The sequence below is a fragment of the Pangasianodon hypophthalmus genome, chromosome 13 (genome assembly GCF_027358585.1).
Source record: "Pangasianodon hypophthalmus isolate fPanHyp1 chromosome 13, fPanHyp1.pri, whole genome shotgun sequence".
Lineage (NCBI taxonomy): Eukaryota > Metazoa > Chordata > Actinopteri > Siluriformes > Pangasiidae > Pangasianodon > Pangasianodon hypophthalmus.
In genome coordinates, this window is record NC_069722.1 from 8754724 (window position 1) to 8772968 (window position 18245).

The 18245-nt window shown below is 39.1% G+C and overlaps 1 protein-coding gene and 1 long non-coding RNA gene across 3 annotated transcripts; one reads left to right on the top strand and one right to left on the bottom strand.

The window, feature by feature from the left end:
* Window positions 1-1517: 1517 nt before the first annotated feature.
* Window positions 1518-16577, bottom strand: rundc3aa (RUN domain containing 3Aa). 2 transcript variants are annotated; one of them, XM_026916770.3, is made up of 12 exons: window positions 16447-16577; window positions 15885-16036; window positions 6235-6350; window positions 6011-6144; window positions 5651-5736; window positions 5324-5413; window positions 5071-5151; window positions 4031-4196; window positions 3648-3805; window positions 2891-3010; window positions 2666-2772; window positions 1518-2469 (listed from the first exon to the last, which is right to left on the bottom strand). In XM_026916770.3, exons 1-12 carry the CDS (start codon window positions 16447-16449, stop codon window positions 2327-2329), a joined length of 1356 nt encoding a protein of 451 aa, XP_026772571.1. In that variant the 5' UTR covers window positions 16450-16577; the 3' UTR covers window positions 1518-2326. The 2 variants fall into 2 exon arrangements, with proteins under 2 accessions (XP_026772571.1, XP_026772572.1); XM_026916771.3 differs by lacking the exon at window positions 16447-16577 and adding an exon at window positions 16182-16432.
* On the top strand, window positions 9342-13816 carry LOC113528294 (uncharacterized). Its single transcript, XR_003402924.3, has 2 exons — window positions 9342-9605; window positions 10878-13816. It is a non-coding gene; the product is annotated as an uncharacterized LOC113528294 (long non-coding RNA).
* Window positions 16578-18245: the final 1668 nt, after the last annotated feature.

Genomic DNA, 18245 nt, shown 5'->3' on the forward strand with positions numbered 1-18245 from the left:
TAATTTGTCATGATATTCATATTATATAATTATATTGCACAGCTCTATCCAGGTTAAGTGTTAAAATGCAACTAATCTGCCAATTTATTAAAATTCAGGTCTATAGCATTTCAGACTTTGCATAATAAATTCTTAATATGACAAAACTAGCCTATAAAGTATTATGATTCATGTCATCAGTTTTCTTCTAATGTTCTTCTTGTTTGTTTGGCAGGCTACAATTACCAAGTGTACTTTGTAGGTATACAGTTACTGACTGTAGTACATCTGTTGCAGTGCACAGTTTGTCAGTCACCCCATCAGTCAACCTGATAAATGTCCAGTAAATATACTTGGTTTTCCCAGGGGCAGCTGGTATAAATAGACTTGTAGGGTGTCTGGCAAAGATAAAAAGACATTCATATAAGGTTTTATTTTAGTCATCCATGTCAGATTGATTGCTTTTAATAAATGTTTTAAGATGAATTATTTGGACTTTTGTGGAACCAAGCTCAACACCACCAATGGTCCTAAGAAAAATATACAGAATAGTATGAAGAAGCGAGCCTGGGGCTGATTCATTCTAGCCCAGACTATCAGTGACCATCATGGCAGTGAAATGCCCCTAGATTTGATCTCCATTTGGGCTGATATTTCGTCACTTCATGTCTCACATCTGTAACACATCATTATTTGAGAAGGCACATATGAAATACAATCCAAAATGCCTTTAGATAGCCTATGCACACATTATCCATTTAAAGTACACCAATACAAAATGACAGACAACAGAACAAATTTAGTGTTTTTGAACGGAAAGGGTTACAGCTTTCCTTTTTCCAGTGTTTAGTATTCAGAGGACATACAGCATGAACTCAGTAGAGCATTACGGAAATTTAAATGAAATGCAGCTGCCTATGTGTCTGTAAGTGTGTATAATAGTTTCCCCCACATCATTCTCATTATGCCGTTGAAGAGACCTCATGATATAATGCATTGCTCAACACTAATAGTTTTGAGCTATTGAAAGGTATTAGATTTTAGCCTCACATCTAATATCACAAAAAGCCATTCGCTGGGTGTACCCAGTAAAGAAGTCAACCCAGATATAACCCATATATCTGTAAACATGTTTTAACAAGGGGTGGACTACATTCTCCAAATTTAATGTTACTGTTGCTTTCTGTTTCCCAGCCTGCCTTTGTGCCTGAACTTCTGGCTTTGTACAAATATTGTACATCCTTATAAATAGCATATGATTAATCCTGGACTTGCATAACACACCCAATTTTGTCTCCAAACATGCCTTTTTTCTTTCTTTACACCTAAAATGGAAATTATAGCAGTATGAACTAAGAAGTTTTGTCCACTAGAGGTCACCTCGAGTCAACAGAACCAAATGGATGTTTCACTAGATTAATAATCAAGATCTGGCAATACACACCTTGTTTTGCAGGGTTCATTTGTTTAATTTAATCCTTGTTTTCTCCTTATTTTCACTGCAGAAATGTGAATTACCATACACAAAGACAATCCAGACAGCTTTACATATATCTATAACTTTTATTGTTCAAAATACATAATGAACACTTCCTGTTCACAAAGCCAAAGTCTGAGCTTTATTCCTCAAAAAGAAAACGGATTCCTGGACATTCTTGACTTTCTCAGTACTCTCATCTCAGTAAAAGCAGAAAGGCAGAAAAGTAAGCAATAAAACTGTGGTGGAAAAAACGTCAGTCGAGTTTGAATGAAAATGACGGCCATTTTATTGATGGACAAAAAGCACTACCACTACATAACAAAATATATGTATATTGTATATATGTATAAACAAAGCAGCACAATTCCTCAAGCCAATCAAAGCTTCATAAACATAAAATAACCACAGGAGTTTAAGTTTGCTGCTACCTCCACATACACAACATCAGGCATAACTGTAGGTGGCACAAGCACATCAGTGAATACATGTACAGTCGTTCAGGATGGAGGTCTGATCTCATGCAGATGAGCATAAATTCATTCTCTCTCATCATGTAATGAAGGCGAGCGGTGGATGGGAGGAATATAGTGACCGGAGATTATATGGAGTTGATCAGAAATTGGGGGATAATGGTGGTTCATGCCAGTATTCAACACTTTCTCAGTAAGGAAGCTACAAACCGAGAAAGACATGCCTCTCCAGAACAGTGAGACTATTACTTATTTATGAGATGATTTGAGAATATGAATAAATGAGGATGCACAGTGGTGGAAGACAGAAATAATGAATCTCTAGTCAGAAGAAAAGAGAAGGGGGGGGAATGTTTTATGTTTTTTCGTCACTAGTGAGAATGAACTCTTGTGAGCCCTAGCTGGGGGAGAGGGCAGGGCTGGGCTCAGCACTGATGTTCACCAAATATTCGCTGGATTTAAGACTGGCCAGAGACTTGCAGCTTGGTGAAGAGGCCAGAGACCCACACAGGCCCAGCATAGACGGAGTAGTGTCTTTCACTGGGAGGAGAGGAAAGAGAAAAACAAGCATAATTACATGCGAGAAATAGGATTCTTCTCCCACAGTGGAACTGGCAGGCCTGCAGTCCTTCACCCACTCGCAGGTCCACTGAGCCTCTAAGACTCTTGCGTTTTGGTCTGTTAGGCCCTCATTGTATAAATGTGACTCTGTTTATGTGTGTTTACTTGTGTTTACCTCCTGAGCACCAGTCACTGTCTCCATTTTGTTTCCCATCTGTCTTCGGAGACTCTTTTGAGTTCAGACTGACTTCACCAGAGAGGCTGAGACTGTGAAAACTTCTCCTAAACAATAGCAATTTGAGGACAGAAAGCACAACACATATCTTACAAATACATAGCTCATTGTGTATCATTATCATAACTGCATTTACACTAACCCAATACACACTTATACACTCACCGGCGGAATAGCTTTACATCCCTTTGGTTGTTTGTAGCCTGTGTGGATGGCCACTGGTTAACCAAGGAGACTGACAGGTCTTTTGACAAATGGGCTGGTTCACATGGAATAACACCAGTCCTTCAAGATACAACACACCAAACAGAAAGAAAAAATATAGACAAGAAAGAGAGAGAAAGAGAAGGGGATCATATGATTGTGGGGGTAGGAGTTGGTATGCATAAGATTCCATTCCTCAGAAAGCAATGGTGCATTTGTTTTTTAGGTTTATGGCATTGGATGTATTTCTGTATGAGATCTGTGTGTGCATCTGTATAGTACAGCTGAGTGCAAATGTGTGCATACCCTTAGGACAAAGTGAGGAAGACAAATAAATGCAATTTATACCAAGACATTTAGTGTGTTTTAGGTTTCACATATCATCTTTGCCTTTATAACTGCACCTTTCTTTTGAGCAGATTTGGATGTTCTCATTTGTAATAATTTGTCCCCTATTTCTTGTTGACATTTTTTTTTCCAACTCTGCCAGATGTTAAGTTCTGCTAGCTTTATACAAATCAGGCCTGGAAACTGAGAGGGGTGTGACAAAACTGTTTTTCTGATACTTTTGCCTCATGTTTTGGACTGTTGCCTTGCTGCAGGATAAACCTTTCTTTTTTAATTTAATTTTTAAGATTTATGTTTTTTAAAACCAAGACACCATTGGGATGCAAACTTTTGCCACAAGTGTGAGTATACTGTGTTTTTGTCTATGTACAGTTGTGCTTGTAGCTCCAGAATAATGGCCTCAAGCTCTTTCTTCTCCTGTTGGCTCTGGATTTGCAGATCCTCTAGTTTCGCATTCAGTCTCTTATTCTCTGTCTCTACATTCTTCAGCTGTGACTCTCGCAGTCGCACCAATTCTTCCAGATAACCCTAAAAATAGTCACAATACATACTTTCTAAATAATATACAGGTCATATACTAGTCTATAGCAATGCATACGGCACATGACAAATCTAATATAAGCTTTGTTGCTACCCCAAATTCATCATAAAACATGGACAGTATAGGGAAATCAATCCTGCTACATTAAGCTCTTGTATGTTACTGCATGCTTTCACATTTTTTTTATGTAATGTTTGTTTTTGTGTGTTCACCTTCTGGGCATAGACGATCTTGAACCTCTGTTCCATCTTGCGACACCTGGTGCTCCAGCTCTCCTCATCAGTGACCAGAGGAATGTAGGGATGTTCAGCCACGCTGTCTTCACTCGCACTGCTGTCCAGGCTGCGCCGGTCCTCCTCGTCACTAAGGTAGTCATAACTGCAGAGAGCAATATCATCACTATGGCAAATTAAGTTTTCCACCATGAAAAAATCTTCAGGATGTGTTTGTGTGTTTGCGCCATAGACAAACTGCTAAAGATTTTTTTTTACACGACTTTTGCCAACTGAGAACAAATTATTGATGAGTTTTCAGAGCAGAGGTCACAGAGAGTGCAATTAAAATGAATAAATGTAATGTTTATTCTGTTTACATTTCCGTTGTCCTTTACTAAAATCGTGGTGAATTTATGGATCTCCATACCAATCTGCGGTTAAGGCTACTCGCTCAAGCTAGTAGACAGACCATGCCTGTCAAATGGTTCTGTTCACACTTAGTTGTTTTGGGTCATTGACCACCTTATGGTTTGTGGTGTGCGAGCCTGGTTACTTTATTTAATCCTACTACTAGAAACTGAAATTTGCAATGGTGAATATGTGAACACTCACTCACACAGAGGTACATTTTGTCTACTGTAAGTTACAGTATGTCCTTTAGGCCTGTGTTTTCAACCATTAGTGATATCAAGTGCTGGAAGGTACTTCCCCTAGTCAGGTCTCGCTAGTTCACTAGTTCAATACAGTATTAGTTTGTTTAGCAGAAAAAGGGGTCCAGGTCGTCCACATGGCCCATGGAGTCACTTATTGCGTTAGTGTTTGTAAGCCAAATTAATAGGTTTGTTGCCATGTTTTGTAGTGAGAACTGCTCTTGGATTTTGTAATAATTGTTTTAATATACAACCTAGCCAGCAACAATGAGAATATCAGCATCTATAAGCTTTCACACGGGCTTCACTAGGGTCAGAATAACGAAATCAGTCAAATTCCTGCATAAAGCATAAATTTGTTGGCATGTTGGAGCTAGCTTCCCTCACCTCTGGGTAAATTTCAGGTATGGTGTGTAATCAATCACAGCAGGTGTCTTCCCATCCAATACCTCTCCCTTCAAACAGAAACTGAAAGAGAGTGACACATGGGACATGAATGAAACAAGATACGTAAAATAGTCCATACTAGTCTCTGAAATGGTTTCAAGGTTCAAAGTGTATTATAGGAATTATAGTACAGAAGCAAAGGCTAGAGATCACAGAGGAAATACATGGCTTTCTGTAGATTGGTTATTTTCACCTGAAGTCAATGGCACTAAGTCCAATCAGCATCCCTGTCAGGACTGTAGCTTCCTCTCTCAGCATGATGGCACCATCATCATAAAACTTTCTGCACACACACATACAGTGTATCATGTATCCATTATACACACTGGCTAAAGTGGTCTAAGCCCAAAAATAATGTATTGGGGCACTGAAGGACATTCTAGTATTTTTTAATAGTTTTAAAAAATAGCATTTTTACAGAATTCTCTGTGAATAAAATTCATAAAATGCTGTCCAAAATGTTTAAAAGTCACTTTGCCAAGGTTTTTAAGCTACTTTTTTTTTTATTTTAAGTTCTAACCTCGTGGTCCGAGTATCTCTTAAGGCTGTGGCAATGTATTCAGACAAACGCTTCTCCATGAGGGCCATGCGAATCCACGCCCGGCCCTACATAAGTGATCAAAAGAATTATTCAAGATAAAGGAAAAAATGTCATCAAAAAGTTAAAATAAACCAGTTCCCATTAAGAATTGCTACAAAAGCACCATGGCCATCACATTATCATATGGTGAAACATTCAGATTTACTATGACCATAAAATTATGCCACATTTAGTACTGAATTATAGGATGGTAATTTGTTCTTATTATTTAGGGCTTGGGAGCTTTAGAAGAGCCAGTAATCATGTGAGGATAGGTATTTTAATATTTAAGACTCTTGCCTTGGCTCGGGACGTGCTGATGTTTTCAATGTTCTCGATGCTACTGATGCAGTTGTTGTGAACTTTACTGCAGGCCAGGCGAACATAATCCCAGAAACTCCTCTGTCCATCTGAACTGAACCAACCACCTGGACCTGATCAAATACCAAATAACAAGAATCTTTTTAGGACCTATGATTTTTAAAAGCACTTACTTCTTCACACAAAAGATGACAGATGTTCACCTTTGAAGCGGTGACTGAGTATGTGCTCCAAGATTGCAGCAAAGTTAACAAACTCTTCCGATGAGTCGTCAATAGGTTCAGCTGTGTACTTCTCCAATAGAGTCTTTACTGAAAACCTGAATTAAACAGGGAGATAAACAGGAAGAAGGGTAAAATAGTTTGACTGCACATTACATTCTTATTACAAATATACATTCACAGAGAAATGCTGTAAAATAGTGTCCACATGCACACACAGTCCTCAGTTCTCCACTCTAACTGTGAAGGACTGAGAGCTTTTGGGAATGGTGCCACAGCAGGCAACTGAGGTCACCCCTAATTGTCCTGTGTATTACACAATGCACCGCTTCAAATGCCCTGCCTCTATTAGCAGGACAATGATCACAATCAGTCCTTGTAGCCCTACCCAATCGTGCAATGCTACTGTCGGCATGAGGACCTTTGTCCATTTGCCTGGGTTCCATTCTGTTTTTTTTCCTTTTTTTATAAGATCAGCTTCACAGTCAGAAAATGACAGAATACCCTAAACAAACACCCACACACTCTACATCTCTCCACCCACTCACTGAAAAAGCGATGGCCTGATCTATTTATTGCTGCCTTCAGCAGTAGCACAGCTACTCTGGATCTCCTCAGCCTCACAAGGTTTTATAGCACAGGAAAACCTGTAGGGTTCTGGCATGCAGAGACTGCACTAACCCACTCCTACGCAACCAAAGTGCAGAAGAAAGAGAGAGACTGAAACAGGACTGGCAGCATCTCTGGAGCCAGCACCATTCATGCCTTCATGGGGAACACCAGCATCACTGAAGGCAAGACGGCCCTATCATTGGGGGGTTCCTCTATAGCTCGTGGCAAGACCTCCATCACCATGGGCAAGTCTTCCATCACCCGCGGTGTGACCACAACCTCCATGGGGGACTCCACCATCACACGAGGCAAGACTACCATCTCCCTGGGCAGAGCAAGCTTCAGCAGAGGCAAAACCACAACCTCTTTCGGAAAGGCTCTCATGTCCAAACGTCGAACCACTTAAATGGCAAAAAGTACCACAACTGCTGGAATGAAGAGCAAGTTGTCGAATGTGAGGAGGACAGTCGAAGACAGAGAGGCAACAGACATCCAGGAAGAAAAAACTGGAAGCAGATCAGGAGAAAAGGCATCCATTTTGTTGAGAAAGACTTCCTTCACAAAGGGGAAGATGAAACTGCTGAGAAGCAAGAACGCCATCTCATGGGGACGAACTGCTGTCTCGAGAAGCAAGACCAAATTAAGGAGGGGAGAGACAGCATTTACGGTGGGTACAACCACAATTACACACGGGGAGACCACTAGTTCCTTAAGCAAGGCCACTTTAAGTCAAGGAAAGAAGTCTGTAACTGTAGTAAAAACATTCCTCAAAAGAGGCAAAGAAACTCAATGGAACCTCTACTGGGATTTTCATCTTTGACTGAAATACATTTACCAAATAGACTTCGGAATAAAGAATGTTCATGCAAGTTAGTTGATATGTGAGATGCAAGTGTATTGCCTGTATGATCAGATGATATAGAATCAGTTGTTACTGTACCTTAAATCAGGTTGATCAGTCTTGTATGAAATTTTTGTTCCTGAGTTGGAATATGGTTGAAAAGTCTGAGCTGATTTATGTGATGATGGGAATCAGCCAAAAATGCTGATTCTAAGGTCATGAGTTTATAGTTTGTTTGAAGCAAGTGTTTGTATGTTTGGTGTGCTGGCAGGATTCCAGTAGGAAACAGCTGGTATGATGTAATGTGTGTACACAAAAGAAGTCATGTGTCTGAAGAGAACCAATAATGCAAGATTCTGTTTTAAGAGGCAGTCTTATCACATATGGCATAATACTTATATGAGATAACCAACAGAGAAAGTATATGATACTATACATAGATCACAACATATGCTATATTAATGTCAACAGACTAATGGAAAACTCAGCTAGGGTAAAAAACATTAATAAACTGCACTTTAATATAGCTGAAAAAGTTTGTTTCTTTCATTTTTTTTCCCTCAGTAGAGGGAACCACTCACTAACACAAATTCCCAGTTCTCTATGTGGAGCTTACATTTTGAAAAATGGACAAAAAGACTGAAGGCTTTCAGACACCAAAATTTGATTTGATTTTGATTGCATTTTGAACAATTTATTTCATCTATCAACTCTATCTGTCATTCAGATGTTGTACTTTGCTGGTTGTGTAAATCAAAAGGCTAACCCTAAACTATTTTAGGCTATTTTTTATATCTTTAACTACACTTTTAGTACCCATGTACAGTATCACTAGAGATACCATTAGAGAACAATTCTACCAGAAAACAATGCCAAGGAACTTTGTGATGTCACCACCGATTGTATCTTTCAACAATGTGTCCCTCAGTTTGGTCCACAGCCTTGCATTGCCAGCGGTACAATGGAATCCACTGTCCTACCGGCCCCCAGATAGGGCTGCGGCCTCCTACAGCAGTTTCTATCCATTCACTTCATACAGGGGAGGTATGTGGCCTTCTTGAGCCCACGTCGTCCTTCTCAACAACAGCTTTTTGCTGCTACATGGGGGTTGTACCGAATGCGCTTAGCATTCTGGTCCCATCCCAGCACTTGCTGCGTGGATCCGTCACACCCTGCCAGGCATTGTCTGTGCAAGTGTGCTGCTACAAGAGTATGTGATGAGCCATTACAACTTTGTCCTGTGAAACCAAAGAAGCAAAAAAACCTAACTTCCCCAGGGAGAAGAGACAAGATTTAACCCCAACGTGCTCAACATCTCCCAGGCTGGCTGCTGCGGGAGGAGATCCCCTGCTACTCCTCCTCCACCACGAATTGGTTCTCCTCCACCATGGGTAACACCAGCTTCACAGAGGGCAGGACAGCCCTCAACCTGGGAAGCACATCCATCAAGAGGGAGAAGAGCAAGATTTTGATGGGCAACACCTCAATCTCTCGTGGGAAGAGCACCACATCCCTGGGCTCCTCAACCATTACTAGTGGCAAGACCAAGATCTCCCTGGGGAGTGCTTCCTTCAGCAGAGGCACCAAGACCACATCCTTCCGAAAGGCATTCATGCCCAAAAGGAAGACTCTTTAACAGGGAGTGGAGCCAAATTGTCTGGTCAAGGGTGTGTGGGGAGGGTGTGGGGCACCAGGAAGGTGGAGGGAGTTTTCTACAGTGTATCAAATACAGAAAATTTCAACGAAAACTGAAGCCAAAGCATCATCACAACGGAATTCTGAGGGGGTTATTCTGGGCATCAAGTTTATTTATTTTTTACACCCAGAAACTGTGGGATTGAATTTGACATCAAGGTTTCTTCTGTTCCAGTAACTGCTTTGGATTAAGTCAAAGATGCAGGTTAGTGAGTCAAGATACCTGCCAAAGTAGGTTCCAGTCTAACATGTTATGATCTGTCTTTCATGGAAATATTCTGGTCAGGGTAAGCCATTAAATCTGTTTAGGCAACAATATATACAGCAATTAAATATACTGCTGGATATTTTTTGAGTTCAGGTGCTCTTTTGACTGGTCCTAAATTAATGATTGAAGAGCTTGATATTTAAATTGGACAATTTACATTTCTTGCTCTATAAATCCAATTAATCAAGTATGGGGGGATATGAGGGAATATAAAGTATGATATAAAGTTTTTATGTGGTAACCTGGAATAATCAGGCTTTTGGGGCTGCAGATAGAAGAAGAACAAACCAAAGGCACAAATATATATTAGTCAAAGCAATTATCTGTCCCTTGAAAATAAGATAGAACAGTGGTCAAGCTTATCTGAAAAGAGGCAATGTGGCTGCAAGGTCTTATTCCAGCCAAACAGGTACCACACTTAATAGCTGGTTGTAAACCACTGATTATGCAAGTGGAATCTGATGAGTCTCCTAATGGATTGGAATGAAAATCTGTAGCTTCACTGGCCCTTTGTAGATAGGATTGAAGACCACTGAAGAACAGCTTTGTAAGAAGTCCAAAAAGTCCAGGGAAATGTTGCTGTGTACTCATCTTGATGACAAGGTTTTTCAAAGCATGAAGTCTGTTATTGACATATAAACTCATGTACATGATGGAGGCGTAAAAATGTAGGGCTCCAAGCTAGTGTGGGCAAGAGCATGGCTAAATCTTTGTCTTTCTTTAGAGAAGTTAGCTGAAGAGAGAACTTGCATGCCTCAAATGCTAATTGGTGAATGGCAGCAAGATGCTCTTGGTACGATTTGACACTGACAAACAAATGTACAGCCACAACAAATGGCTTTTGTGCCTTAGCGCTCACCCACCCTGGCAGCATGCCAAGGGAAAGCCATGCTGGGCCCCTTTGAAAGAGTCCCTCAGAAAGGCAGTTTATGGAAGTTTAATGCACTTTGAAGCTGCCCTCCACATATTTGCTGGAATAGCATTAAAGTGATGATTCTCAGTCTAGTTATGCTGCCTTATGTTTCTATACCACATTCTCCTCTTCTCCAATAGCTCACTATGTCTCCTACATAGTCAGACATCCCTCTTTCTTCTTCTCTTCTGCAATTGTCTCACCACCCTTCATATGTTCCTCCCCTATCTATTTCTCAGTTGATATTTATAACACTCTTCTTTTCCCTCCCCTCCCTGTCCTTGTCTCTTCCCCAGTACTTACAGGATCAGCTGAATTTATGGGATGCCTCCTTTCTTGAAGCCCAACAGCAGACCTAAGATCAGCATTTAAAACTTTTCTCCAAATCTTTGTCATTATATGCTAAGACCACACCAGATCAGGAACTATACATATGAATTCAGTTGGTTCAGCTGTATATCAGCTTGGCAATGAAGCCCATAACATCCAATATTCAGTTTTCCATCAAGTATGACGAAGTTAAATGTCTATTGCATGTGTTAAGTAAACGGCAAATGTATGTAAATTCTGAGGATTGACAGAGGCTGAGATTAGAGGGTGTGACATCCTGTACTGAACACAGAGTCAATAAAGGAGTGATGAATGGTCAATATTAAGGAATTCAGAAAGCAAGCAGTTGGAGTAAATATAAATGTGATTTAAGGACAGAGACTACAAGAGAGAAATGAATCTTTACACAAAAATAGAGTGTTTGGATTCACTCCATACTACAATGTTGTTGTTTTTTCTTATTTAGCCTTTTAAATTAATTTAAAAGGCTAAATAAGAAATTAACTTAAATTCATATAAATTAACCTAAATTGATATTATAGTTACTGCATTTTAATGGTCTTAAACTCAAATTCATTCAGCAATCTTTAAAGTGAGACTGGAATTTTTTATTATATTAAATCTTTCCTGGTGAGCACAAACTGCCTTTTCAAAAATAAAAGAGGGATGCAGGAGATGCTCGGAGCAGGAAACAAGTCACGGCAGTGAAGTGCTCTTGTCCCTTTCTCTGAAAAGCTCTCCAGATAAAAAGTGGCTCACTTTAAATACCATGTTACCTCATGTATCAAACCTTCAATTCATTTCTTCCTTCTAAACCTGATCCCAGGTTCTTTCACATGATGGGAGAAAAACCTCAAGAGAGCAATAAGAAATTAATAATTAAAAAATTATAATATTAATGTTAAAATTTTATTTTTCTTAGGTTGAACATGCTGCCACCACCAACTTCCCTAAGCATCTGCTACACGATTTAGCCTTCTATATGAGACAAATTACTTCTGTTCCTTCTATTCAACAGCCTGCACTTCTGCCTAGTTTCCACAACAGCCTTTGTCTTTTTAAAAATCTTTACACAATGTTTTGAGTAAGAGCCATTGTTCCCTGAACTTACAACTCCAGGAATCAGTCAATTCAGGGAAGAGGCTTATTTTATGCTAAGTTCAAAATGTTTTCTTTATGTTCTTGATGAAATTGTGTCATCCAAATTTTCATTCAGCCCTCAAACATGTGGAGACTTACCTAAAACAGAGACTTTCTTCAGACCTGCTGGAACTCTGACCTCTCAACTTTGACCTGGAACAGAAGTCATCATGCCCCATGCAAAACCCCCAGATCACCCTGTGACGATGATGATACCATTTACTCCTGTGTTACTGTCCTTATATTGTGTTTTATATCACTGTATTCATGTCATATAAATGGAGATCATAATAGTCCATGCAATAAGCAGTGCCCTCAGTGTCTATATAACATTGGGAAATGAAAGCCAAAAACTGATCCCAGTAAGCACAGTCTCTTAATTTCTATACCTATGACTTCAGACGTATGCACCTCTGTACAATGTGCTGTAAGGCACAGATACAGATGAAATATCCTAAAAATACTTGTTTTATTTCGAAAAAGGTAAACGTAAACCGTGTCACCATGTAAAACTGTGTGTAGTGTGGATTATGTCTGTGAAATGTGTGAAAGGTAGAAGGGTAAAAAAATAGCCAACTACATCATTACTAATGCTTTAGACATTAATGCTGACCCACCACAGATGGAACAGGTTGGGCAAGGACATGTGAAGGTTTCCTGTCAAACCAACTGTGTTTTTGAACGTCTAATGTGCCATCATGTGTAATCACAGTCTACAGGACTGTTCAGACAGTGGTGCTGGGAAACTTGTCCCATATTTAAAAAAAAAAACAAAACAAACAAAAAAAAAAACAACACACATTTAAATGATTGGATTATTGCACTTGTATGAATTTTCCATGTCACCATCCTTTAGAAAACCGATTCCCAACCCTGGTCTTGGAATACTTCATGTCCTGCACATTTTAATGTTTTCCCTGCTCCCAACACATTTGATTCAACTAGTCAGCTAATAAAGAGCTCTACATACGTTGACATGGGTGAGCAGGGAAAGCGCAAAGTTGTGCAGGACCAGGGCTGGTTGGTTCACCAAGAAGCAGTGCTGTGCTGCCCTCTAGAGGGTTTGGGTGCAATGAAAAGCCTTTGTTTTGACCAGCACTACTTAAGAATACTGAAAGAATATCTGTTAGTCCCCACGCCGGATGTAACATATGTGATAAGACATTAAGCCACTGCTGATCTATGATATCGGCCGAACCTTCCCATGGCTGCAAATGAATTTTGCTGTCATTTCACTGCATAACAGCAAAATTAGCATCTAATTGATCAATAAACATGAGTTGGCAATTCAATGGAGAACACAGTCTGGCAACTGAGAGTTAAGGGACATGGACAACAAAGCTGAAAACCAGACCAAGAAACACAGTAGGTTTCAGGTACATCAAGTTTTAGAGTCCTTAAGAACTAATTTATATAGCTACCCTAAAATGCCATGGTCATTTACTGTTGAGATGTCTATTCTAGCAACTATTAATTAAATTTCAGGGTTTAACCTTGTTATTCTATTCAAGTCCTTGTCGTAGCTTGTCTTTAAATGTCTGAGATTATATTGGTCTTCATGTGGTCAAGTAGGGGTTCTGGAGGAAAAATGGCCACTGTTCCTGTCAATGAAAATGTCTTCGTGTTTACTGAAATTCCATTTTTGAAGTTCTTTTTTTTTCTCTCTTGCTGTGTTAGCATGTTTGTGTTTAACCAATTTTCAATAGACACCTGGAAAGCAAGGTTCTGACTGTAGTGCTTGTTTAATAAACAGTTGCTGACTTTTGCCTGTCTTTTTCTACTTTTTCTCTTACATCTTACAGACATACAATCAACTCCATCACAAAGATGTATAGGTTTCAGAGTACCAAAGAACGTATAGCTATTTGGAAAGAGTCTGGGTGCCTAGATTGAGAGCTTCATATCAATAAATTGGAGTATGTTCCATGAGACTATTTGACCATGAGATGTTCCATGGACTCTAGGACCCCAGGTCCTATAAGTGTACATTCAGTGGCTGTAGAGGGTTCACACCAGACTTGGGGTGTCTAAGAAATATTCACTGCCCACTGATCACACTGGACAAACTCAAATAATTACCAAGCTATGGTACTATCCCATGGGCCAGAAAAATATACAGTGCAGGTGGGTCAGTAATGCCATGTAGCATTGCAAGATTCATACTTGAGTTGGTTATGCTGTGTGTTTTCAGCCTGTGGAAGCTGAAATGATTTGTGGGTATAAGTCAAAAACAGTAGGACTTTCCCACATCTAATCTAGTTTGGAACACCACATGGCCATATCAATGAAAAATACACATTTACCCAAATTAAAAATGCCAGAATCTCTAAATACACATGAATATACAATTTGGAAAAGTCTGCATGCCCCCCTTGCCTTCAAAATACCTAGCCAGCTAGCCACGGCTCATAAATTAGCTTGTATTTTTCACAGTTAGACAGAAGCGGCATTTCAGCATTTCTTGATTTTGCATTGTACTATTCTCACTGCTTTATTTAACACTAGCCAAGAATGTCAAAATATACCATGATGCCCAAATTTTCTTTCAGTACTATCATAAGCTACGTTACCTAACTTAGTATGCAGGTTATGGTACCAGGTGACCTTCTAATAATATTCATCAGACATGATAGACTCAGCATCACTGAACCTAGGTTTTCTATCAACATTCAAGTTAACCATTTAGAAAATATTGTTTTCAAGTTCAGTGCTTCAGAAATCACTTTATCCTGGTCAGAGTCACAGTGGTTATGCAGCCTGTTGCGGGAATACTGGGTGCGAGGAGGGAATACACCCTGGACAATGAATGAATGAATAGATGGATGGATGGATGGATGGATGGATGGATGAAAAGGGCTATTTGTCTCTTTTGTTCAGTCTATAACAGAATATTTTGGAGGTGGCACACTGCTAATAAATAGTATATCAGGGATACAAGGGGTTACCGAGGATGGATGGATGGATGAATGAATGCATGGTGGCCTCTGGTGGCGTACTATTTTCCCACACTATTGTACACTATTCTGGCAGGCTGGTGGTCTGCATGCTACTTCCGTTACCATCGTAGATCATATCTGCCACTTGGCAATCATGGATAAAACAATAATCTGTTATCAGAGAAAGGCTTGGTGATTTGTTTGCTGGTACGCAGTAAGCCTCGTCTAAACTACGCAATTATCCAGTGAACTTAGGGACAGCCCTCTATCTCCATCTCCAAACAAACAAACACAGATAGACCCATAAACAGTATACAGTCTATGCTTAGACCAATCCAGTGTTGTATCATGATAAATGTTAGATGTTAATGTTATAATGCTTTTCCTTTTTTAAAAAAAGTCCCAGTTTTACATTGACTCCTGAGTATCATGTATCATGAGCACTTTGTCCTTCTAAAAGGCGTGATGAAGGATGCTGATGGATTCACAGAAGATCAGCTGAAGGTGAATGCTCTTTCCTCTGCTTGTACTTCCTTTCTTGTTGCTGCATAAAGCACATTTCTATTTAACGCCTTGATTTCAGAGGGAAATAAGATGTCTTGACGCTTACTCACTGCCTTGGTGATTTACGTCAACCTCCAAGCTCAGGTGTCCCACAGAGATTGTGCCATATTTTCACTTAGAAGCTCGCTTTGGCCTAATGAGCATATTCGCCATTGTCAGTAAATTGTCAAAGCAGTGACATTTCACATCATCTTAAAGCGCAGTTCAGTCCATAACGCAGGATGCTGACGTTCAGTCAAATCGCTTATTCATGCAGCAGACTGCCCACAGGCTCCTGATGGAGATGGAGACGGACATGGACATGGATGTTGTGGGAAAAGAATAACACCTTACCTGCAGACAGTGATGAGGTTCTTGCGCTCCACCGCCACGTTTCTGTTAGACGCTTTTTTCGACGTTAGACCCATAGCCATCGCGGTGTGGACGCAAGACGCTTCCATCCGATGCAGCTTCAACGCTTCGAGCCGTGAGCCTCCAACCCCTCCCTTTGGACCAAAACACACCAAACACACGCTTCACACGCCTCACACGCCTCACACTCCTACACTACAGTACAAACTGAACATTTCCTCAGATTATTGAGATGATGCTCTGAATTAAAGGCTGCTGTCTCTCATCATCACCACCTACCTGCGGTATCACCACAACTAGCACTTTGTTTACACAAATTCCACATTAAGCTGAAAATATAAACTCTCTTCAATTTCTTTCCAGATACAAATCAACCACTTAGGCCTTTTCGCAGCATAGAGCTAACAGCATTGTATTTTGTGTGATTTTAGCTACTTCTTTGGATTAAGATGGAGCAGTTATGTCTGGATGAATCACCCTGTTAAATAAAAGTCTCTTAACTGCACCCCCCAAAAAAACTAAAATATTTACCCCCTATACATACCATGACAGCACGGTGTACTTTTTTCTTTTTTTCTTTTTTACCCTTTCCTTATTTGACTCGGGTTGCCACGTTATGCTGAATTCCCTCAGAAAGCTAGAATAGACAGCTGTTATTTTAATATATGTAAAAAAAAAAAAAAAATTTTAAATATAAAGCTATGAAATATGAATCTTTTTTTTCACATGAAAAAGTCTGTAGTTTTATGCTTAAAAGAAACAGACATTTCAAAACACCGCGTTAAACATCAAACTACGTCACACGCTAAGTTAAATCTGCCTAGTAACAAGCAGCTGATTGGTTGTTAGTCCAATATGCATTTATTTATTTATTTATTTATTTATTTATTTTTACAAATGACTTGCTTTGATCATTTCCTCTTTTCGTTGTGTAATTTATTTTTGCAAATATTACATTAAAATAATTCAATATATTTTTTATACTAGAAGCTCACTGCAGTAGCCGGGGATTTTGAAACCATTTTGTTTACACAAATAGTATCTGCTCCTGAAATGTAGACCCTCTTGATTTTTTTCCAAATACAAATCAGCCAGTTAGTGCTTTTCAAAGCATAGAGCTAATATCATCATTGTTTTTTTGTGTGATTGACTGTAGATCTAGTAGCTCTTTTTGCATGTTTATTTGGGTTACGAGGGAGCAGGTATGTCTGGATGAATCACTGTTATGTCTCATCACTGTTAAATAAAAATCTCTTAACTCAAGCCCAGAAAAAAAATCTAAATATTTACCTCTTTACATACCACGAATGCCCGGTATACTTTTTATCTTCTGTCTTGACTGGGGTTGCCATGTTTTGCTGAATTACCACAGAAAGATCTTGAATACACAGCTATGCTATTTAACAGTTACATTTCTGGCATTTGGCAGACGTCCTTATCCTCATACTGGTTCACTAGGACAGGGATTAAGAGTACTATCAGTCTAAAACCCTGTTGGTGAGGTAGCATAGTATGAAAACACAAAACAACACAATTTTTTTAAATTACAAAGTGGTAATGTAATTACATCATGAATATTTAAAATTTAAACATTAATATTTAATACATTAAGCTATTGTTTGAATGAAGTTTCTCTTTCTGGACATGTAAAAGGCTTGAAAAGACATACACATTTCAAAACCAGGTAAAACACCAAACTACGTCACACGCCAGATTAAATCTGCCTAGTAACAAGTAGCTGATTGGTTGTTATTTGTTTTGTTTCGTTTTGCTTTTTTATGCCCTTCTTTTTTATGGAATTTATTTTTTGTAAACATTACATTTAAAAAAATATATTTATACAGGTTTTTCATTGTTGTATTTTATTTTTTAATATTGATTTGTAGATTTTATTTTTATTTTCATTTTGTAATGAAAATTCCTTGATGTATTGGAGTACCAAAGAGTGTGAGAAAGAAACCACATCCTATGCAAAAGGTCAAATTAGATCATACCATTACATAAAACGTAATCATGATATCCAGTCAGCCAATCATGTGACAGCAGTGAAATACATAAAGTGTATACAAAGGTCAAGAGCTTCAGTTAATGTTCTCATCAAACATCAGAACGGGGAACCATCTTGTCTGGCACCAGTCACTGAGATTACAGTCTGATGTATGATGTGAAAATTAACTGAAGCTCTTGATCTTTATGTGCATGAGTTTATGCATTGTGCTTCTGCCATACGATAACTGCATTAATGAGCATGTGTATAGGTTTTTCCTATTAAAATGGCTGGTGTGTGTATGATATTACATAGTGTATTATTAATTTATTATTTGGGCCTATGTGTGATATATG

What these genes read in the sequence shown, in the direction of transcription:
- rundc3aa (XM_026916770.3), bottom strand. An exon ending in AGATCGTCTATGCCCAGAAG is followed by an intron (nt 3,806 to 4,030) that starts GTGAACACACAA and finishes GACTATTTTTAG; the next exon opens with GGTTATCTGGAAGAATTGGT. An exon ending in CAGTGACTGGTGCTCAGGAG is followed by an intron (nt 2,470 to 2,665) that starts GTAAACACAAGT and finishes CTCTCCTCCCAG; the next exon opens with TGAAAGACACTACTCCGTCT.